This window comes from Trachypithecus francoisi, unplaced genomic scaffold, assembly GCF_009764315.1.
Source record: "Trachypithecus francoisi isolate TF-2019V2 unplaced genomic scaffold, Tfra_2.0 Lachesis_group11, whole genome shotgun sequence".
NCBI lineage: Eukaryota > Metazoa > Chordata > Mammalia > Primates > Cercopithecidae > Trachypithecus > Trachypithecus francoisi.
The window spans coordinates 34,646,885-34,671,049 of record NW_022681456.1 but is presented as its reverse complement, the minus strand read 5'-3'; the positions used below and the strand labels follow the sequence as shown (position 1 = coordinate 34,671,049).

Genomic DNA, 24,165 nt, shown 5'->3' with positions numbered 1-24,165 from the left:
CATTGTATAGCTACATTATGAATGGCCAATTGGTTGATGGACAATTGGTTGATGGTTATTTTCTTTGGATACTTTTTTATAAGTGGAATTTCTGGGTCAAATGGTATGTGCAGTTTAAATTTTAGTACAGATTGCCAGACTGCTCTCCAGAAGGGTACTCTGTTTTACACATGCCTGCCAGCAGTGGTTGAAAGTGTTCATTTCCTCTGATTCCAGCTAATCACCTCACCTCACCTCCTCTCCTCTCCTCCCCACCCCCTTTCCTCCCCTCCCCGTTCCTCCCCTCCCTTCTTCCTCCCCTCCCTCCTTCCTCCCCTCCCCCCTTCCTCCCCTCCCCTCCCCTCCCCTCCCCTTCCCTCTTCCTCCCTTCCCCTCCCCCCTTCCTCCCCTCCCCCCTTCCTCCCCTCCCCCCTTCCTCCCCTCCCCCCTTCCTCCCCTCCCCTCCCCCCTCCCCGCCCTTGGCCTTCTTTGACAGGATCTTACTCTGTTGCCCAGGCTGGAGTGTACTGGCATGATTTCAGCTGAAATCACTACAACCTACGCTTCCTGGGCTCAGGTGATCCTTCCACCTCAGCTTCCTGAGTAGCTGGGACCACAGGTATCCACCACCACACCCCCCGCTAATTTTTGTATGTTTCAAAGAGATGAGGTTTCACTGTGTTGCCCAGGCTGATCTTAAGCACCTGGGCTCAAGTGAGCCACCCTCTTCGGCTTCTCAAAGTGCTGGGATTACAGGTTTGAGCTACTGTGCCCAGCCCCAGCTAATATTCTTACTACTCCTTTAGTCTTTAGAGATCTGATACTTTAAAAATGGTAAATTTTTCTTGTTTCACTTTGATTACCGATGAGATTTTGGCCATCTATACTTTTTATTTTGTGAATTGTGGCTCCCATCCTTTGCTTTTATCTCCTTTACCTATTTTTTCTCTTGCAGTGTTTTTCTTTTTCTTATTTTATTAGAATTTTCTATAAAAATAATTTTCTATAAAAATAAATACTGAAGCCCTCATCTATCATATATGTTGCAAATAAGTATTTTTTAAAAACTTCTTTGGTCTTGAGTTTAATTTATATTGCTTTCTACTGTATTGAAGATTTGAATTTTTATGTAGTTAAATACACTCTTTTATGTAGTTAAGTGCAGTTTTTTTGGTTTGGTATTTTGCTTTGGGGTCATGTTTACAAAGATTTTCTTTACTACAAGCTTACAAAAATATTTATTTGTATTTTCTAGTATTTTAAAATGTTTTCTATTTTCTATTTAAATTTTTAACCAACCGGAGTTTATTTGGAGCTAAAGTATGAGGCCCATTTTATATTTCTTTGGAACTATAGATGTATTCTTTCTCACTTGCTTCCTTTGCATCCTTTAAATTCTAGATATTTACTGTTTCTCTTAGTAGTGTGAGGATAATGATGTTATACCTAAAATGTTTTGATCTCTAACAGTGCTGCTGATGTTACTTTTTTTTTAAAGGAACTTTGTGCTTTAATGTTTTCCCTGGATTGGATTAAAGCAAAAACAGAACTTGTAGGCCCTGCTCATCTGATTCATGAATTTGTGGAATACAGACATATACTAGATGAAAAGGTATGTATATTAATATGAAAAACTAGTGCTTAAAGGAATCTCATTTTTTTTTGACATTTAATTCTAGGTTTAATGATGGGGATAAGCAGAATAGAAGGGGTGAAGAGAATAGAAGGGGTGAAGATAATTTCCCTCCTTTGATCTTTGGTTATTCTAATTAATTTGCTTTCCAGCCTACTGGGAAAGTAGGTAGGAATGAAGTTTAAAAGCTGGGAAAATAAGATGTTCAGTGGTTTTTTTAAAAAAAGAATGTACTAAGAAATGTGTTTGATAATAAGATTTTTACCCTATGTTAAAAGTCAGAAGAGGATTCCTTTGTATTTGGTACCTAATGATTTGCTGTTCAATTTTAGTTCACATAAAGAATATTTCATTTAAGCTTTTAAAGTGGCAAGATCACAGAAACAGAAAAATGTCAGATCCTGGCTCTGATTGTGTTTCTAAGAGATTTCAGTTTATTTATAGGATTGTGCAGTCAGTGAGAATTTTCAGGAGTTTTTATCTTTAAATGGACACCTTCTTGGACGACAGCCATTTCCTAATATTGTACAACTGGGTCTCTGTGAGCCGGAAACTTCAGAAGTTTATCAGCAAGCTAAGCTGCAGGCCAAGCAGGAGGTCGATAATGGAATGCTTTACCTGGAATGGATGTAAGTAGGTTAGGAAAGAAACCAACAGGAGCAGTGCGCTAACTATGTCATTATTTTTCAGGTGGTGAATACGTTCACTCCAGGAAGATTTAACTACTTTCAAAAGGGCTGGAACTTTTAATAAGCATTCTTACTTATTGAAAAGTTCTAGAGAAGTAAGCATAGGAGAAAATGATTGTATTTTCAAAGAATCCATATAAATAGATGCCTGTAAGACATTTTGACCAATTATCCTAAGTATTCAGTACTAAGTGCTTGACTTACTGTAATTTAGTATAGTGGTGAAGAGCATGGACTTTGGAGCCACAAAGCTGGGTTTGAGCCTCAGTTCTAAAACCTAATAATTCTGTTACTTTGAACAAGTTATAGGTTCTTCTCTCATATGTAAAATCCTTTGAAATAAGTGCTATTTCCGTGAAGATTTTATTTATTTATTTATTTATTTATTTATTTATTTATTTTTGAGACAGAGTCTCACTCTGTTGCATAGGCTGGAGTGCAGTGGCGTGATCTTGGCTCATTGCAACCTCCACTTCCCGTATTCAAGTGATTCTCCTGCCTCAGTCTCCCAAGTAGCTGGGATTATAGGTGCCCACCACCATGCCTGGCTAGTTTTTATATTTTTAGTGGAGATAGGGTTTCATCATGTTGGCCAGGCTGGTCTCAAACTCCTGACCTCAAGTGATTTGCATGCCTCGGTCTCCCAAAGTGCTGGGACTACAGGCATGAGCCAGCACGCCTGGCCTTCTGTGAAGATTTAAATGAGATAATGGCTGTAAAGTAATTTGCACTTTCCTTTGCACACATAGTCCTTATTAAATGACCACTGAACCCTGATTATTCTCTCTCTCTTTTTTTTTTTTTTAGATGGAGTCTTGCTCTGTCGCCCAGGCTGGAGTGCAGTAGCGTGCTCTTGGCTCACTGCAAGCTCCGCCTCCCGAGTTCACGCCATTCTCCTGCCTCAGCATCCCGAGTAGCTGGGACTACAGGCACTCCCCACCACCCCTGGCTAATTTTTTTTTGTATTTTTTAGTAGAGACAGGATTTCACCGTGTTAGCCAGGATGGTCTCAACCTCCTGACCTCGTGATCCGCCTGCCTCGGCCTCCCAAAGTGCTGGGATGACAGGCATGAGCCACCACGCCCAGCCTTGATTATTCTCTCTTAAAGGAGTTTCTATTGCTCTTACCTTAATCTTGTCAGCTTATAAAAAGGAAAGGATAGATATTAATACCATCTTTTTAATACCTGTTATAATGCTACATAATCAAGTTATTCTATTTAATCTTTACCTTGTAAAAATTTAAATATCTAAAATTGCCCTGTTTTACAAATGAGAAAATTGAGGCACAGAGAGATTTGGACTTGGCTAAGTTCATGTGACTTGCTGAATGGGATTTAAACCTTGGGTCTTGTGGCCTGGTGTAGTGGCTCATGCCTGGAATCCCAGCACTTTGGGAGGCCAAGGTGGTGGATCACCTGAGGTTAGGAGTTTGAGACCAGCCTGGCCAACGTGGTGAAACCCCATCTCTACTAAAAATACAGAAATTTGGTGGACATGGTGAATCTTTTGAACCTGGGAGGCAGAGGCTGCAGTGAGCCGAGATTGTGCCACTGCACTCCAGCCTGGGCAACAAAGCGAGACTCTGTCTCAAAAAACAAAAAAACACCTTGGGTCTGTCTGGCTTTATTTTACATGCTCCTTCCATATGTCATGCTTCCCTTATAGCTTGAAATAATAAATATGAGTGGCTCTCTTTTCATATGTGTAATTTATATCTAAATAGAAGTCCAGGTTGGTATCTGTGGATCTTTATGGCATTAGGCCCTCTTTCCAAATAAGTCAGGCTGCTGTAGGTGATTTTCTTGATTCAGTTTAGTTCAAGAAACATTTGAGTTTCTGTACTATACTAAGCACTAGCGTTTGAGTTTCTCTACTGTGCTGAGCACTATTACTGGATGTGAAGTCTTTCCCCTAAGGAGTTCAAAATCTAGTAGTGAAGTAAGGAGTTTAAGCAAATAATTACAATATAATGTGTGAGTGTAACAACAGAACTATGTATAAGTAGAGATATAACTGATAAGTAATTGGCTTGGAAAAATGAGGAATTCAAGGGAGGGTTCCATGAAGGAGAGAATGGTATCTGAGAGAATTAAAAAAATTTTTTTAGTTAAAATATAAGTTTAATTTTTGTTGGTTTTGTTTATTTTTTTTGAGACAGGATCTCACTTTGTCACTTAGGTTGAGTGCAGTGGTATGATCACTGCTCACTGTAGCCTTGACCTCTTGGGCTCAAGCATTCCTTCTGCTTCAACCTTCTGAGTAGCTGAGACTATAGGCACATACTACCACGTCTAATTTTTTATTTTTTTGTAGAGATAAGGTCGCACTGTGTTGCCCAGGCTGATCTCAAATTCTTGGACACAATCGATCCTCCTTCCTTGGCCTCCCAAAGTGCTTGGATTACAGGCATTAGCCACAACACCCAGCTGGTTTTATTTTAAATAATATGTGTTCTTGATTAAGACAAAAAACAATAGTAATAGGATGTAAGATGAAAAGTCAAAGACTAGCCATTTCTCTCCTACCTCCCCACTTTCCAGAGTTGACCATTCTTTAACACTGTCTTGTGGAGGGCTCTCTCTTTTTCTCTCTGAGGAGCAGCCCCCTAACTTATGGAAGCTAGATTAGATCTGTCTGAGAGTACTGTTTGCCCCATATCATAGCATTTGTCACACTTTATAGTGATTATCTGTTTACTTGGTTTTCTCTCATACTAGTCCACGTGTTCTGAAGTATAGAATAGTTTGGAGGTTAAAATAGCATACCCTGGCTGTAGACTGCCTGGGTTTGAATCCCAGCTCTGCTATTTATTAGTTGTGTATCGTAAGGGGAAAGTTATTTAACTTCTTTTGCCTAATGATTGTATTTTATAGCATTGTTGTAAGGATTAAACGAGTGTATGTATGTATATAAACATATATACATACATATAGTACTTAGAACAGCACCCAGTTCATAGAAAGTGCTCAATAAATATTAGTTGTTGTTATTATTAAGAATAGCATTTAGCATTTTTCTGGTCCGTATAGTTGGTATTCAGTGTAAATTTGTGAAATATTGAATGAATTCATGTTTTAGTTAGTGGCTGAAATCTAATCTTAATACTTGCTCTGATTAAAGGGCATAGGTTTAGTTCTTGTTCTCTTGTGAATTGTTGAGTTTTTACTTTTTCTTCCTGTTTTCTGCCATCGTGTCAACTGCATTTCTCCTTGTGATGTTCTCTCATAAAATGGTTAGCTATTTATAACTTATTTTAAAATTGTGTTTGACCAGGCCATATTCAAAGGATGCTTTATTTGAGTACTAGAAACTTTTTTGGTGTTTACTGTAGAAAGGTTTAGGTTGGTATAAGCTTAAATTTAATTGAGTTTCTGTTTTCAGTGAAGTTATTTGTTCACTCAGTCATTTGTTATTTATCTAGTACTTTTGGGCCATCTACTATATATCCATTATTATGAAGGTCACTTTCTGAGCTTTGAGGAATTGAGTAGATAGATCAAACAGACGTAAAAACATTTTAAAATCGAATCCTCTTAACTTTGCTAGAACTTATCTATTCTTCTAGTTGTCATCACTCTAGTTCTTATATTATACAGTCAACCCTCCGTATCCATGGGTTCTACATCCATGGATTCAACCAACTGTGGATTGAAAATACTAGAAAAAAAAAGTAGATGGTTATGTTTGTATTGAACATATACAGACACTTTTCTTGTTATTTCCTAAACATGATGGTATAACAACTGTCTACATAGCATTTATATTGTACTAGGTATTTTGAGTAATCTATAGATGATTTAGGCTATAGAGGAGGATGTGGTGGGATATATGCAAATCCTATACCATTTTATGTAAGAGACTTGAGCATCCGTGGATTTTGGTATCTGTTAGTGGGTCCTAGAACAAGTCCCTCATCAATACTGAGGAACAATTGTTTTTGTTTGTTTTATCACTTCTACCAAAGTGTAATGCTTTGTAGGCAGGATCTAAATATGATTTACTTTTGTGTTCACTTTTATCACTTTGATCTGTCTTGTGTGTGGTTTTTTGAAGAATGATAATAGTGGCACCTTTATGTGTCGGGTGCTGTTTAGAATAGATACCATTACTTCCATTTGACATATGAAGAAATAAAAACTTGTTAGGTTAAGTAATTTGCTCGTTTACACACCTAATAAGTAATAGAAATGAGATTAGGTTTGTCTGACTGCCAACCCTTGACTTTTAAAATAAGCACAATACTATTTGACATATTTACTTAAAGTGACAGGGATGTAATGTATATGAAGTTCTGACACTGCAGTAATAGTTTTTTCTGTTTTAAGTACACATTACATTCCTTTACACTTTATTTATTTATTTATTTATTTATTTATTTAGAGACAGAGTCTCACTCAGTCACCCAGGTTGGAGTGCATTGGTATGATATCGGCCCACTGCAACCTCCACCTCCCGGGTTCAAGTGATTCTCATGCCTCCGCCTCTCGAGTCGCTAGGATTACAGGCGTGTGCTGCCATGCCTGCTAATTTTTGTATTTTTAGTAGAGATGGGGTTTCACCATGTTGGCCAAGCTCATCTCGAACTCCTGGCCTTAAGTGATCTTCCCGCCTCATCCTCCCAAATTCCTGGGATTACAGGTGTGAACCACCATGTCTGGCCCCTTTATACTTTAGATACTATGAGCAGTAATATGATATCTATACTAGTGGAATAATTGGTATTCATTAGATTAAGAATATGACGTTGCTTTATCTTTTTGGTATGTCTGAATAGCTGTAGTTTGAGAGGAGCAGTCTGTTTTTTTTTTTTAAATGGAGTCTTGCTCTGTCACCCAGGCTAGAGTGCAGTGGCGTGATCTCGGCTCACTGCAACCTCCATCTCCCAGGTTCAAGTGATTCTCCTGCCTCAGCCTCCCAAGTAGCTGGGATTACAGGCACATGGCACCACACCCAGCCAATTTTTATCTTTAGTACAGACGGCGTTTCGCCATGTTGGTCAGGCTGGTCTTGAACTCCTGATTTCAGGTGATCCACCTGCCTTGACCTCCTAAAGTGCTAGGATTATAGGCATGAGCCACCACACCTGGCTGAGAAGAGCAGCTTTAAAGTACATCATTATAATAATGCTGAGCATTTCCTTCAGTTAGGAAATGAGCATTTTGCTATGATTTTTATTTTAAAAAAGAGATGGTGAATTTTTGAAGGTATCCTTACATAACGATTTATCAGCACATGTATCATTATTAATGTATCAAAGGAAAATAGAAAGTGATGTTGATTAACTAGATTTGATTAATTTGATTAATTAGATTTCTTCCAACTCAGTGACATTTGTAACACATGACAGGTTGCTTGATAAAGGGTAACATTTCTCTTACAAATGCTACTTTTGTTATTTCTTTTCTTTTGGTGATCTGTGCTGTCATTTGCATGTTAGTAATTTGATTTTAAGTATTTTGTATTTTGGGGAACATAACCTTGTTAAAAGACAGTTTATTTTATTACTGAAAGAAAATAGTTACTTTTACTCTCATTTATTGAATTTCTGTTCATTTTTTCCCTGTATTTAGAAACAAAAAAAACATCACGAATCTTTCCCGCTTAGTTGTCCGCCCCCACACAGATGCTGTTTACCATGCCTGCTTTTCTGAGGATGGTCAGAGAATAGCTTCTTGTGGAGCTGATAAAACCTTACAGGTAAAACACATCTCTTGAGAAACATTCAAAGAGGCACGTATACAGTTTTGTGCATATTGGAATATGTTTAAATCCTAAAATTCAAGAAAATTGCAACTTAGAAATAACAGACAAATCCAACTCTCTTGAACATTTTATTAAAGGTTTCTCTAGAGATTTAAAAGATACAGTTACATGTTTTCCTAATTCTAAACTTACAGATGGTAAGGAAGTACCCTTTATCCTGCCAGTCAGTTCCCAGCCATCCATTTGTCAGCTCAGGGTAGTGAGGAAATAATTGTTAGAAGACATAGGGCTTCATAGCACAGGAAGTAGGGCTGTGATTAAAAAACAGTGATTAAGAAAACACCTATTTTATCAAAGTCTTAGGCATCAGTTTTTTTCTTGTAAATAGGAACTGGACTAGACTATTTCCTAAGTTGTTTTAAAGAATTTCCTTTAAGATTACCTTTGTTTTCAGAAAATATGGAATGAGTACTTTTCTTAATGTTTGTGTTCTGCCTTTTGATTTTACAGAGAACATGATGAAATTAGTTAAAACTTGTATTTAGGATACTTTTAGTCTTTGCAAGATTATGACTCCATATCTTATGTCTATATGTGTACTTTATTAGTAGTTTTATTAATTTTGGCTTTTGAGTTCCAGAGAGAATGCATATTAAACGAAATGTTTTATTTGATTGTTAAGAAATTGCCAAAGTAGTCTCAAGAGCTGAAGCTATGCTCTGACACTTCTTTTTGATGGCAGCAGGGGGCAGCCTGAAGTGGCTGCTGCCATAATGCTGGCTGCAGCAGGGAGGCGCAGCTGGGGCTACATGCTCCAGGAGCCCCACCCCTTCTGAATTGGGGCAGGAGCTCCTGGGTGCTGCTGTAGCCGCCCAAGCCACAGCTGTGGATCTGGAAACCCCCTCCACAGAGCAGGCCAGAGCCCTGCCCTCCTGGGTGTAGCTGCAGCCGCCCAAACCACAGCTGCAGGCTCGGGCCTCTGGCTCTACAGAGCAGGCAGGAGCCCTTCCCCGTGGTGCGGCTGTAGCTGCCCAAGCTGTGGCTGCAGACTGAGGCATCCCTGTACTCTTGGGGGCCCTGGAAGGACCCCCTGCCCTTGCAGGCTTGGAAGTATCTGCTCCCACTGCCTGACTTCTCCCTGCTGTTAGCACCCACTCTGATCTCAGAGCAAAGCTGGGGCTAAGCCTGGGTGCTGTTGCAGCCCTGCCAGATGTGCATATGCTTGGGGCAGTGCTGACATGCCAGCCCCCTGCTGCCTCAGCCCCCTCTGGATTTTGGGCGCCGGTGAGCATAGGAGGGAAGCTGAGGGGGTGCTGAGGGCAGTTTGATGCTGCCCTGCAGGCTCCCCTTGGCACCTACAGCCTGGGTGCCATGAATGGCAGCAGGAGGCAGACAGGTTCCTGGGTAGAAGGGGGTGGGTCCCCAATGAGGACTCACCTTCAGGCCGCAAAGGGCCTGAAGGCTGGGGGCTGGGCTGCCGGTGTGAACTGAATGGACTGGAGTGGGAACTTGTAGTACCTTTTCCAGGCTTGCCCATGTCTGCCCATGGACCAGTTGGCACGTACTTTCTCCCCTCCAAAGCCCATAAAAGCCCCGGGCTTAGCCAGAGCTGAGCAGACACTGGGACGACCAGCTGCAGAGAGGAGCAACCCACTGTAGCGCCCCCTCTTTGCTGAGAGCTGTGCAGATGACAGGAGGACCAGCTGCTGAGATGAGCTACGCTCTCTGCTGATAGCTGAACAATTGTCAGCAGGACTTGCTTACCCTCTCCTGAGCTGTGGAAAGGAGCTGCCCCCTGCAGGTTTATTGAGCTATTCTTTCATTCAATAAAGCTCCTGTTTGTCTTGCTCACCCTCCACCTGTCAGCGTACCACATTCTTCCTGGTTGTAGGACAAGAACTTGGGACCCCCCCAAATGGTGACGCTAAAAGAGCTGTAATACAAACATGGCTGAGATATGCCCCTAGCTTGCCACATTGCGAGTGGAGAGAAGGAAAGAAGAGCTGAGGCCCTTTGGGGAGCCCAGACTTGGGAGCTCCCCAAGCTAGAGCTGTGACTCCCTCTTTGGGGTCCTGCAGTTCCTGGCATCTCCAAGCTTCTGGGTACCACCGTGTTCCCTGGTGCCAGCCGTGTAAGCTGCTTGTGGTGTGCCTGGTCCAGCTGCAGCCTCACAGAGAGCCAGCGCCCATGCTGGCACCTGGAGCTGCCTGCCCCACTGCAGCAGTCAGCACCTCTGTGCGCAGTGGCTGGACCCCATGCTCGCTCATACACGCCTTGCTTTTCTACACCTGACTCGCCCTTGGCAGGCTTGGGACCCAGGCTGGTAGCATGATCTGAATGCAGCCTGTCAGGCCAAGTGGGTGAAACAAGACAAAACTCAGGCAAAGGCGCCACCGGCCACAGAAGTTTCTGTCCAGAAAAACAACACCACAAAGATCTTGTAACATTTTCGTTGATATTTAGAAACATTTAACAGTGAATAGTTCTCTATTTACATTAACGCATACACATTCTGACAGAAATTCTGATTTTGGGAGTAGCTTTGCCAAGGTTCCTTTCTGTTTTGCAAAATGACAGTGATTAAACTCAAAGATTTTTATTGAATGATGACCTATGATTAAGCAGTTTATTATAAAAATATTTTATTGTTACTTGTGCAGGTGTTCAAAGCTGAAACAGGAGAGAAACTTTTAGAAATCAAGGCTCATGAGGACGAAGTGCTTTGTTGTGCATTCTCTACAGATGACAGATTTATAGCAACCTGCTCAGTGGATAAAAAAGTGAAGGTAGGAAAATCTTTTCCTCTTGAGTTGTAATCACAACAGAATTCATTTTATTTTTCTATAATCATGAGACCAGAGTTAGTAGAATTAAAGCACTGTCACCTGTTGATCTACTAACTTGATCCATTGTAAGTTAACAGTATCTGAAAATTCTTTACCTTTTTTAAAGAGACAGGATTTTGCTCTGTTGCCCAGGCTGGAGGGCAATAGTATGATCATAGGTCACCGTAAACTCCAGTTCCTGGGCTCAGGTGATCCTCCTGCCATAGCCTTCCAAAGTGTTAGGATTATAGGTATGAGCCACTGTGCCTGACCTGAAAATTATTTATTTTTAAACACCAGCAAAAATGCCTAGGTTGATCAGCTTCAGGATTAAACAGGGAGTGGGGAAAAGCAATGACAAATTAATGAGTTTGTCTGCCATTAATAGATAAGTCCATGGGTTAAGTATCAGTTGAAATCTTTGAGTGCATTGTGATTAGGAGTGTTGCTGCACAAACTTAGGGATTCCTGTTGTAAGATACAATTTTAAAATGCAGCCCCAATTTTTTTTGTTTACCTTTCTGAACTGGCTTATAAATTCAGTGGAAAACCAGATGGATGAACAAACTAAGAATATGTTACTAGTCTAAAAAATAAATAGAGAAAAGTAAACGGAGTAATTTTTATTTATTTATTTTGAGGCAGAGTCTTGCTCTGACACCCAGACTGGAGTGCAGTGGTGCAATCTCAGTTCACTGCAATCACCGCCTCCAGGATTCAATTGATTCTTATGCCTCAGCCTCTTGAGTAGCTGAGATCACAGGTGTGCACCACCATGCCTGGCTAAGTTTTGTAGTTTTGGTAGAGACAGAGTTTTGCTATGTTGGCCAGGCTGGTATTGAACTTCTGGCCTCAAGTGATCTGCCTGCCTTTGACTCCCAAAGTGCTGAGATTACAGGCATGAGCCACCGTGCCCCACCAGAGAGTAATTTTTATCTTTGTTAAGTATTCTCTTGTTCCTAAATTTGGCTTTTAGCTGGAGTATTTATACTAATATAGAATTCAAGAGAAACTGAAGGCTTGTGGGTTTTATCACTGATATATGGAAGAGAGACCTTACTTTAACCCTTTCTCAAAGGAGTTGAATCTGGACTACTGGATCTGGCTAGGTGGAGTGGGCAAGAAATTTGCCTTGGGTGTTTTCCTGAAGTTTTCACCTACTTGAAGAGGGCTATGGAATGTCCAGACTAAATTTGAGACCTTGGAAAAATCTACCTCTTGATAGATTGGACTCGTGGCTTTATAACCAACAGTTAATTCACTCTGTAGCCTCTACTCTGACTCTGAGTCAGACTTGGAGGTGGCCATTGAGGGCAGTTCCAAAGTCACAGCTACATGGAGTAAAAGGAAATAATAATGAGTTTCTATTTTCTAAGCCAGAGGCAGAAATACCTATTAAAGAACTTGAAGATAAAGTCTCTGGACCTCTGGGGATTCTAATCAGTGCTTTGATAAGATACAAAGGAAATGCAAAAAGGACATTAGTACCTCTAAAAACTCAAAATCCCAGTGAAAGTTCATTAGGTAATTTATTTCTTTTGTTTGTTGTTATATGGCATAGACTGCTTAGTTGTCTTACATAGTAGCTAGAATGATGATTAGTTTTTACTGAAAATTGAACACTATAAGAGTCTTTATACTATACACCTTATTATATTACATTATCAATTTCCTGCTACAGCTTGCAAGGTAAGTGTTGATCCCATTTACAGAAGAGGACACAGATTCAGAGATGAAGTCTCTTGCTCAAGCTTACATTAACTGGGAGCAGTAACAGGGTTGAAAGCTGGATTTCCCTCAGACTATAAAACCTTTATTTTTTTTCGCTAAGCAGTCTGCCTTTACTTATTTATATGGTACCTTGAAGTCCATGGAACACTTGTCATGTTCATTATCTCATTTGATATCTTAAATTGTGTAGGAGAGGTATAAATATCCCCATTTTACAGAAGAGGGAACTGAGATGCAGGTAGGTTAGGGATTTGTGACACACAAGTCATAAGTGGTAGAGCCAGCTCTTGGGCTCAACCCTTCTGATCACAAGTCTGTTATGCCAACCTCTTTAAAGTACTTCTCTACCTGCTGTCATTCATATAAACATGTGAAATCTTGCCCTTAAGAAATGTCATGTGTTCGTGACACTCCAGTTATGCTATAGGTACATATATGTATATTTGCAAATAATTTTTTTAAACATTGAGGCAAAATATTGCCATATTTTAGAAAGGGGAGAGGTTTCATTAGCATCTTGTCCAACTAGGAAAATCTGCTATGACAGGATAAGATAGCATTTGCAAAGCAATGGACATCACTTTGCCCCTCTGTTCTCCCTTTGAAAATAATGGATATTTGTAAATTTTTTCTCTTTTCTCTTTAGATTTGGAATGCTGTGACCGGGGAACTAGTACACACCTATGATGAACACTCAGAGCAAGTCAATTGCTGCCATTTCACCAACAGTAGTCATCATCTTCTCTTAGCCACTGGGTCAAGTGACTGCTTCCTCAAAGTAAGTGTGGATATTGAGAATTATGTAGATAAATTTGATAGGTACATCAGAGTATCTCCTTTGATCTTCTTATGTATCTTACTATTAGGACTTTCTGGTCACAGTGATAGAAACTACAATAATATATTAGCTGAAGCAAAAAAAAATAGTTTAAAAATATTTTATTGGCTCATGTAACTGAAAAGTCTAGAGGGAGCATAGCATGGCTTCAGGCATAGCTGACTCCAAATGCTTAAACTGTGTTCTCAGGCTCTACCTCCCTTTCCATTTCCAGACTCTTGCCTTCCCTTGTGTTGGTTCAGGCATGCTTTTTATGTGACAAAAAATGTGGCTACCTTATAGTTCACAATCACAGAGTAAGAGAAATGCGCTGTTTCCTAGAACCCGTAGATCTAATTTTAGAGAGACTTTATTTGACTCAGTTTGGCTTACATGCTCGTCGCTAGGGTAACCCCAGTGGACAGTAGGATGAAACCCTTGGATTGTCCAAGGGTCACAAGTTTAGTTATATGGAAGTGGGACAAATGAGTGAGGTCAACTCTACTTGAATCGTAAGTGGAGCTTAATTCAAAAGAGAGGTTCTGTTATCGCAGAGAGGAGGGAAAAGGTGCTGGTAGGAAAGATAACACCAATGAAAACCAAAAATAGAAATTCATTCTACATATGCTTGATAATGTTTGATTGTATCTTTTTTTCCTCTTAAGTGGATAAAGATAGCTGGATTACCTTTTCCGGGATCCCAGAAAGATCTGCTAACTTTTTTTGAATTGTTTTCAAACCTTTCTTCCTTGATGTCATACTGTCTTTGCAATTGAACGTGATATTTTTGAGAGACGTAGTAAAAGACATTTCAGTTTGGAAAACTTCATAGACTCTTATGTTTTGACATTTAAATAAATTATTAGAAAAATTATCTTTAGAAAGTCCTGAAACAGTTAGTGAAAATTGCCCTCTCCATCCCCCTGTTCAGGAAGCTAAATTTTTATTTATTTATTTATTTTTCAGAAGAAAAAATTACACAGAAGGTCAGTGTGTATAAAGCTTGTTGCTCTGGCTGAATAGGACCTGCATTTCTCCTTGACTCTCTCTTCCTCCCTTTTTCCCTCTCCTCTGTCTCTCTCTCCCTTTATCCCTTTCCCTCCCTGTCACCCTCTTTACCTTTCTTTTCTCTCCTCCTCCCTCTCTGCTTCTTTCTTCTCCTCCTCCTCCCTCCTCCCTCCCCTTCCTTTCTCATTCTCTCTCATTCCCTTTCATCTCTAACCTCTCCCCACCACATAGTGCTCTTTAGGCATTTTTTTTTTTGAGACGGAGTCACGCTCTGTCGCCCAGGCTGGAGTGCAGTGGCATGATCTGGGCTCACTTCAAGCTCCGCCTCCCGGGTTCACGCCATTCTCCTGCCTCAGCCTCCTGAGTAGCCGGGACTTACAGGCGCCTGCCACCGCGCCAGGCTAATTTTTTGTATTTTTAGTAGAGACGGGGTTTCACCGTGGTCTTGATCTCCTGACCTTGTGATCCGCCCGCCTCGGCCTCCCAGAGTGCTGGGATTACAGGCGTGAGCCACCGCGCCCAGCCTCTTTAGGCATATTTATGTTTATAGAATCCCAAGGACCCTGCAGAGCACAATTTGAAAACATTGGATTGGACCAAAATTACAGAGTAATGTAGTAACTTAAAATTATATCACAGTTATAGTTCACTTTTACTCAAAAAAACTTGGCCCTATTTGAATAAATGTACTGCTAAAAAAACTAAGACTGTTATACTATTTATGACTAATTTTTGATGTTGCTTTTGGCATTTTGTAGGTTGAGGAAGTCCATATTTCCTTTTCAATATAGGAATAAAACCTCTGCCATGTGGGAGGGGGTTATTGGTTAGTAAACCGTTTTAATTAAGGACAAGGTTTACTTTCAAATGTGCCATACTATCTGTATTACCATAAGGACTATTAGGATGCGTTTCTTGTGATTCTTGAGCAGAGAAAAGCCAGTGAAAATATGTAATTCCGAAGCTGCCTTCATGTAACTTGCCTTATCTGAAGAATTGAGTTTATCTGAAGAATTGCGTTTATCTGGGACTGGGATAAAGGAGCCAAGGATAGAAAGTGGACATGAGGAACAGGATGTATCTCACTTACTAATCATTTCCAAATAATTTTTGCCAAAATTAACATCTGGGAATAATTGATTTCTTCTTCTGGGTTTAATCTTATTAGCATAAATCACCAGAGATGACTATAATCCCTTTTATTTGCATTTTTTATAATTTCCAAACCTACCCAAAGGGAGGAAACATAATATAAACCTCTGTGGTATCCATCATTTAGTTTCAACAGTGATTAATATTTTGTCAATCTTATTTTATAAATACTCCTCCCCCCCCTTTTTTGGATAGCATCTTGCTCTGTTGCTTGGCTGGAGTGCAGTGGCACGATCTTAGCTCACTGCAATCTCTGCCTCCTGGGTTCAAGTGATTCCCCTGCCTCAGCCTCCTGAGTAGCTGGGACTACAGGGGCTGTGCCACCATGCCCAGCTAATTTTTTGTATTTTAATAGAGATGGGGTTTCATCATGTTGGCCAGGATGGTCTCGATCTCCTGATCTTGTGATCCACCTGCCTCAGCCTCCGAAAGTGCTGGGATTACAGGTGTGAGCCACCACACACAGCTTATAAACTCCTCCACTTTTTTGAATAGAGTCTCTCTCTATCACCCAGGCTGGAGTGCAGTGGAGCGATTACAGCTAATTACAACCTCTGCCTCCTGGATTCAAGCAATTCTTATGCCTCAGCCTCCCGAGTAGCTGGAATTACAGGTGTGGGCCACCACTCCCAGCTAATTTTTTTTTTTTTTTTTTTGAGACAGAGTCTCGCTCTGTCGCCCAGGCTGGAGTGCAGTGGCCGGATCTCAGCTCACTGCAAGCTTTGCCTCCCGGGTTTATGCCATTCTCCTGCCTCAGCCTCCTGAGTAGCTGGGACTACAGACACCCACCACTGTGCCCGGCTAATTTTTTGTATTTTTAGTAGAGACGGGGTTTCACTGTGGTCTCGATCTCCTGACCTTGTGATCCGCCCGCCTTGGCCTCCCAAAGTGCGTATTTTTAGTAGAGATGGGGTTTCGCTGTGTTGGTCAGGCTGGTCTTGAACTCCTGACCTCAGGTGATCCGCCCACCTCAGCCTCCCAAAGTGCTGGGATTACAGGGGTGAGCCACCGTGTCCAGCCTGAATAGAGGATTTTACAGCAAATCCTAAATATGTCATTTCACCCAAAATACTTAGGCATGCATCTCAGAGATCTTTAATATAAATATTATGTTTATTATCATACCATACTATTATCACACCTAACATAATAAAATACAGTTTTGTAATACACCTGGTTCATGTTCACTTATTCCATTTTCTCAAAACATGCATTTCTGTCATGTTTATTGGAATCAGAATCCAAACAAACTTCACATAACATTTGTTTTGCCTCTTAAGTCTCTTTTATTCTATTAAAGTTCCTTTTTTCCTCTGCCTGCTTTCTTATAATATTGATTTATTAGAGCAGTTTAGTCATTTGTCCCATGGAATGTGCCACATTTTGGATTTGGTTAATTGCTTCCTGGAGGTGGTACTTGACTTGCTCCACCATTTTTAGGGTTGGATAACCTAACATTAAAAAATATGGAAGTAGTTTATATTATATATTACTTACTCTGGCTTTTTATAACTGTATAAAATAATAATGATTCTAAACCACTCCATTAAAATAAGTAGTAGTTGTTTAGGTAGTTATTTAGTACTCAGCCTAAAAACCTCGGTGAGCCCTTGAGTCCCTTAGTAGATTTACATGTTGATCTAAAGGCTGCCCCATTGCTTGTTAATCACAAGTTCATTTTTGTGTTTGATGCTTTTGTGTTTGATACTTTTGTGTTTGATATGTTTGTGTTACTGTGGGTTAAACATCATTCTGTAGCCAAAAAGCTTAAATGAGAGAAAAGGAAGAACACATGATTTCTGATGTTTCCCCACTCAATACTAGTTGTTTATTTATATATTTTTCTTTCACAAATAGCTCTGGGATTTGAATCAAAAAGAATGTCGAAATACCATGTTTGGTCATACAAATTCAGTTAATCACTGCAGATTTTCACCAGATGATAAGCTTTTGGCTAGTTGCTCAGCTGATGGAACCTTAAAGGTATGCTTTTGTACACTATTAAAATAGGTTATATTTTATGGAAAGTCTTAAGATTTGGTTATAGAAATAGGTTTCTGTTTTTTTCACATTTCTACAGAAAGAGCCTGTTTCTTTCAACTTCCAGGAGCATATTTAGTTTAACTGTAATTGCTTATCCTAACGATTGTTTATGAATGGTGTATAACCTAATGCTTAAAGTTCTATAATGTAGGCTGGGCGTGGTGGCTCACGCCTGTAATCCCAGCACTTTGGGAGGCTGAGGTGGGTGGATCACAAGGTCAGGAGTTCAAGATCAGCCTGGCCAAGATGGTGAAACTATACTAAAAATACAAAAATTAGCTGGGTGTGGTGGCGAGCACCTGTAATCCCAGCTACTTGGGAGGCTGAGGCAGAAAATTGCTTGAACCCGGGAGACGGAGGTTGCAGTGAGCTGAGATCATACCACTCCACTCCAGCCTGGGTGACAGAGTGAGACTCCATCTCAAAAAAAATAAATAAATAAAAGTTCTGTAATGTAGAATTTTTATTCTTGTAATTTGAATTCTTAAATTTTAAGTGTACATTTTGTTTCAAGCATATGTTCATAAAATATTTTGAGATCTGCTTTAGTTTATTTTGTGCTTCTATAATTTATGTTGTGCTTCTATAAACTGTGAGTAATTTATAAAGATTGGAGATTTATTTTTTACAGTTCTGGGGGAGAGGGCACCAACAGAAAGGGAGAGAGTGAGGAGGGGGCTGAACTTACCCATTTAACAGGAACCTAGATAATAGCATTAATCCATTCATGAGGGTAGCACCCTCATGACCTAACCACTTTTGAAAGTCCCATCTCTCAATATTTGCATCGGGGATTAAGTTTTTAACACATGAACTTTGGGGGACACATTTAAACCACAGCAAGATCTATGGGTCAGGTTTGTAAAGGATCTGTTTTTTGTTTGTTTTTGTTTTTGTTTTTGAGACAGAGTCTCATTCTGTTGCCAAGGCTGGAGTATAATGGCATGATCTCGGCTCACTGCAACCTCTCCCTCCTGGGTTCAAGTGATTCTCATGCCTCAGCCTCCCGAGTAGCTAGGAGTACAGGCGCCTGCCACCAAGCCTGGCTAATTTTTGTATTTTTAGTAGAGATGGAGTTTCACCATATTGGCCAGGCTGGGGACCTGTTTTTACTTATAATTTATTCATTCTGCCTTTTATGTTACAACTTTCTTGTTTCTGAGAAACCACAAGGTTGGAAAAATGCAAGAGTTAGGGAAAAAAGCTTATTCAGCCTTCTGAAATTTATAGCCCTAAAAAAATGAAATAATTCTTCCTCAAATCCCCACCTTCTTCAATAAGATTCCTAATTCCACTTTATTATTCCTGTCTCTACTGTCTCCTGTTTATTGACTGTCCTTTCTTTGGTCTTAAGATCAACCCATCTTTGATGTTGTTGTCTCTTGGTCTACATTATTCCCTCTTTTTATGTGGTAGTTGCTCTAGTTCAGGCTGTTGTCTGCTTATGCCTGATAGCAACCATCTAAGATGCATTCCCCATCTCTTCTTATCTAAGTTCAGAGATACTAAAATAACCTTCTACCACTGTTTTCTTTCTTTTCTTTTCTTTTTCTTCTGGAGACAGGGTCTCTTTCACCCAGGCTGGAGTGCAGTGGTGCCGTCATGGCTCACTGCAGCCTTCACTGCCTGGTCTCAAGCAATCCTCATACTTCAGCCTCTCAAGTAACTGGAGCCATAGGCATTTGCCATCACACCTGGCTAATTTTTTTTTTTTTTTTTTTTTAAGAGACAGGATCTCACTATGTTACCCATGCTTGTCTCCAACTCCTGGGCTCAAGCAATCCCAGAGTGTTGGGATTATAGGCGTGAGCCACTAAGCCTAGCCTACCACTATTTTCTTTTCTTTTTTTTTTTGAAACAGGGTCTTATTCTGTTGTCTAGGCTGGAGTGCAATGACGTGATCACGGCCCGCCACAGTCTTTGTCTCCTGGGCTTCGATGATCCTCCCACCTCAGCCTCTTGAGTAGCTGGGATGGCAAGTGCCTGCTACCATGCCCAGCTAATTTTTTGTATTTTTAGTAGAGATGGGGTTTTGCCCATGTTTCCCAGGCTGGTCTCAAACTCCTGGGCTCAAGTAGTCTGCCTGCCTTGGCCTCCTGAAGTGCTCAGATTATAGGAGTGAGCCACTGCATCTGGCCCTACCACTGTTTTCAACATAAATTATGCCATAGTATAAACTGTAGGAAACGCAGACTCATTGGGATCGCTTGTAAGGTTCTTCACCTTTCATCATTCTGCCACATCCTTTCCTGTCAAGTTTGTTTTTTCTAACCCCTATACCTTAATTGTCTGTTTTGGGCAAGGTGTTTTATTTCAGCTACTGTCCCTGTATGTGTTTCTTGGGATGTTTCTTATGTGTGCCCCTGTAGCTTTTCTTAGGATGTTTTTTGTCTTCGATTTCACTTGCCATATTTTTTAACGCCCCTCAAAACTTTATGCAAAGCCTTTTGTGTGAGGGGGTGTGTGTGTGTGTGGGTGTGTGTGTGAGAAAGTGTGTCTGTGTGTGTGTGAGAGACAGGGTCTTACTTTGTCACCCAGGCTGGAGTGCAGTGGTCTGGGCTAACTAGAGTGATCCTCCTGCCTCAGCCTCCTGAGTAGCTGGGACTTCAGGCATGTACAACAACGCCTGGCTAATTTTGTTTAATTTTTGTAGAGATGGGATCTCCCTGTGTTACCCAGGCTGGCCTTGAACTCCTAAGCTCAAGCGATCCTCTCACTTTGGTCTTCCAAAGTGCTGGGATCACAGACATGAGCCACCACACCTGGCCTGCAAAGCATTCTTCAGAAAGTGTTCTCTTGTAGCATCCATCTGTTTGGTTCTGAGTACATATATCTATCTATATGTATAGGTAGAAACTGCTTGATTTGTCTTCTGATTTCCACTTACAAATGTGTTGTAATGTTCAGTCATTTTAACGTGTCTTCTGTTTCTTTGATAAGGTTGAATATAGGTTTATGATCTGCAGGGAACTTGTCATCTTTTTGTTGTATTATACCTTTCTTTGTAACTCACAGTACAGAATTGTAGTCATGTATTCAGTAAATTTTCTTGACTACACGTTTTCTAGGAAAATACTTAAACACTCCTGGGCACTATTTTGTTTGTTAGAATCTCTAGGGAAGGAGATTCAGTAATGCTACTAACTCATAAGAAAGGTAAACTGTTTTGATTCTGATACTCTGGTTGAATCTTTGATCTTGCTTTGCTGATGGAAGATAACTGTTTTTGTATAAATTACTCCAGGGTATCTAGGAACTCTTTCTGGGTAGAATTCTACTTTGTAGAGTTTAGCTAGCTGTTAGTGGGTGCTGGGAGCATTCTTGGGTAGAATATTCTGGTAAATGGATTTTGGCCTCTATGCTGTATCTTATCTGCTTCTTCCTTTAGGATAATCCATGTTGTGGGAGTTTTTTCAGCATACTCGTGGATGGATTTAGGCAGCCCTCTTTTCATTTTGTCAGCGTATTATTTCTTGGTTTTTACTCAGTGAAAGATTTCAGAAGAAGGCATTTTATGTTTTAAGTTTTCCTTTCATCTTATCTCCTTTGCTAATTCCAAGTCCTGGGAAGATTGCATTATCCTTAGCATTTTTGCCATTATTATTAGGTTGCCAAATGTTCAAGAAAGCTGTAAAACCAGGCCATTTATATGTTCTACAAATATAAGTTGTACAGCTCAGCTGGGCCTTATTTGCTGCGGAATTATGGTCTGTTCATCCCTAATTTGTATGCTTTTCTACTAGTGCCTATCCTAATCCTTTTTCTGCTGTTCTTAAGCCCCTAACCCTTTTATTCTATGGCAATAATGTTACCTCATACCCATTCAAAGGATTAAAACCATCCACCAAGAGTCCCCTATCATAAGCCCCCTCAAAAATTGCTGTAAAAAGCCTCTGCTCCGTTTTTTCTCATAACAGTGTCCAAAAAATCCTGTACTTGGGCCGGACGTGGCGGCTCATGCCTGTAATCCCAGCACTTTGGGAGGCCAGGGTGAGCGGATCATGAGGTCAGGAGTTCGAAACCAGCCTGGCCAACATGGTGAAACCTGGTCTCTACTAAAAATACAAAAATTAGCTGGGCGTGATGGCGCCACCTGTAGTCCCAGCTACTCGAGAGGCTGAGGCAAGAGAGTCGCTTGAACCTGGGAGGTGGAGGTTGCAGTGAGCCACTGCACTCCAGCCTGGGTGACAGAGTGAGACTTTGTCTTGAAAAAAAATAGAAAAAATCCTGTACTTATACCTACTGTTCCTCCCTTTCCTTCTTTTCCTGGCACCTTGTTTCATTTGTTGTTTCCTCTCTATGTTGCTTCTTCAGATTTTTCTTCTTTTTTGAATTATTTTCGACAGCCTACAAATGTTCTTTGGCCTTCCTGAGCCTTATAAAACCAAAAAATGTGGCCGGGCGCAGTGGCTTACGCCTGTAATCCCAGCACTTTGGGAGGCCGAGGCGGGTGGATTACGAGGTCAGGAGATCGGGACCATCTTGGCTAAAGCGGTGAAACCTCGTCTCTACTAAAGAAAAAATACAAAAAATTACCTGGGCGTGGTAGCGGGCGCCTGCAGTCCCAGCTACTCGGGAGACTGAGGCAGGAGAATGGCATGAACCCGGGAGGCGGAGCTTGCAGTGAGCAGAGACCGGGCGCCACTGCACTCCAGCCTGGGTGACAGAGCGAGACTCGTCTCAAAAAAAAAATAAAAATAAATAAAAAAATAAAAAACCCAAAAAACCAAAAGGTGAAAAACCTTTGATTCTTCCTTGATTGTATTGTTCTTTAAAGTTGTCATTCTGTTTTTCTCTTTCCCTTCATGACTGGGCTTCTTAAGTCATTATTTGCCTCTGTTTCCTGACTACCCACTCACTACTTAACCGTTTTTTAACCTGGTTTCATCTTCCATGTATTCCCTTAAATGTAAAAATCTAGTTTTATTTTCAGTTTCAGTTTTTTTCTTTGTAGTCTGAGGCCCTCTGGAATAGTGTGAAATCTGATATTTTTCTTTATCTGATTCTTGTTATTTTTGTTGTATTACTGTTGGTCAAGCCTCCAATGACCACCTAGTTTTTTCTTTTTTTTGAAACTATCCTCATTTTACATCAATGTTTTATTCTTTCTCTTAGCTCTGTGATCCCTTCGTTAACTATCTTCCCTGACCATTAAAATGTAGCTGTTCCTGCAGCATCTAACCTTGGCTACCACTTCTATCACCACTCTTCCATCCCAGTTCATTCAGTCTCATGACTTCAACTCTCATCCTTTCAGGTATGTCATCTGCAGCCCTCATTTTATGTGCTGTGTCCTTCATTCCCAACTTTCTGCTAGTTGTTTGTCTCTTAAGTAACATACCATACCTCAAAGTTATTGTGCTCCAAACTGAGTTAATTATTCTCTTCTCGAACATGACCTACTTTTTATGTTTCATGTTTTTTTTTTTTGAGATGGAGTCTCGCTCTGTCACCCAGGCTGGAGTGCAGTGGCGCGATCTCGGCTCACTGTAAGCTCCGCCTCCTGGGTTCATGCCTTTCTCCTGCCTCAGCCTCCTGAGTAGCTGGGATTACAGGCGCCCGCCACCACACCCAGCTAATTTTTTTTGTATTTTTAATAGAGACGGGGTTTCACCGTGTTAGCCAGGATGGTCTTGATCTCCTGACCTCATGATCTGCCTGCCTCGGCCTCCCAAGGTGCTGGGATGGCAGGTGTGACCCACTGCGCCCGGCCCATGTTTCATAATTTAAAAAAAAAAATTCAACTTTTATTTAGATTCAGGGGTACATGTGCAGGTTTGTTACGTGAGTATATTGCGTCATGCTGATGCTGAAGGTTTGGGTACAACTGATCCTGTCATCCAGATAGCATAGTACCCAGTAGGTGCCTCATTCCCCCTCTCCCCAACTCTAGTAGTCCCCAACATTTATTGTTATCTTTATGTCTTTGTGTACCCAATGTTTAGCTCTGGCTTAAAGTGAGAACATGTAGTATTTGGTTTTCTGTTCCTGCATTAATTTGCTTAAGATAATGGCCTCCAACTGCATCCATGTTGCTGGAAAGGTCATTATTTTATTCTTTATGGCTGTGTTGTATCCCATGGTGTATATGTATCATATTTTCTTTAACCTTCCTTTGATGGGCACCTAGGTTGATTCCATGTCTTTGCTATTGTGAATAGTGCTGCAGTGAATATACAAGTGCATGTGTCTTTTTGGTAGAATGATTTATTTTCCTTTGGGTATATACCCAGTAATGGGATTGCTGGGTTGAATGGTAGTTCTGTTTTAAGTTCTTTGAGAAATCTCCAAACTGCTTTACAAAGTCACTGAACAAATTTACATTCCCACCAGCAGTGTATAAGCATTCTCTTTTCTCTGCAGCCTCCCTGGCATCTTTTAGTTTTTGACTAAAACAAAAAATACATATATAAAAAATACATAAATATATAAACATATAAAAATATACATAGTAAATATATATATACATATATATACATACATACACACACACACACATATATATATAAATTTTTTTTTTTTTTAATGGAGATGGGATTGTGCCCTCTTGCTCAGGCTGTTCTTAAACTATGGGCTTAAGTG

At 40.5% G+C, this 24,165-nt stretch overlaps 1 protein-coding gene across 4 annotated transcripts in view; it reads left to right on the top strand.

Annotated features, from left to right (window-relative positions):
* Positions 1-24,165, top strand: part of APAF1 (apoptotic peptidase activating factor 1) — a 96,081-nt gene that overhangs the window by 25,494 nt on the left and 46,422 nt on the right. For 2 of the 4 annotated variants that reach the window (XM_033220953.1, XM_033220954.1), the window contains exons 11-16: positions 1,478-1,591; positions 2,057-2,241; positions 7,875-8,001; positions 10,668-10,793; positions 13,210-13,341; positions 17,398-17,523. The exons of 1 other annotated variant lie outside the window; for it this stretch is intronic. In XM_033220953.1, the coding sequence (XP_033076844.1) occupies positions 1,478-1,591; positions 2,057-2,241; positions 7,875-8,001; positions 10,668-10,793; positions 13,210-13,341; positions 17,398-17,523 (810 nt within the window). Of the gene's footprint in view, positions 1-1,477; positions 1,592-2,056; positions 2,242-7,874; positions 8,002-10,667; positions 10,794-13,209; positions 13,342-17,397; positions 17,524-22,698; positions 22,841-24,165 lie in introns of those variants that run through there. One more of the 4 variants, XM_033220955.1, reaches the window with a different exon arrangement.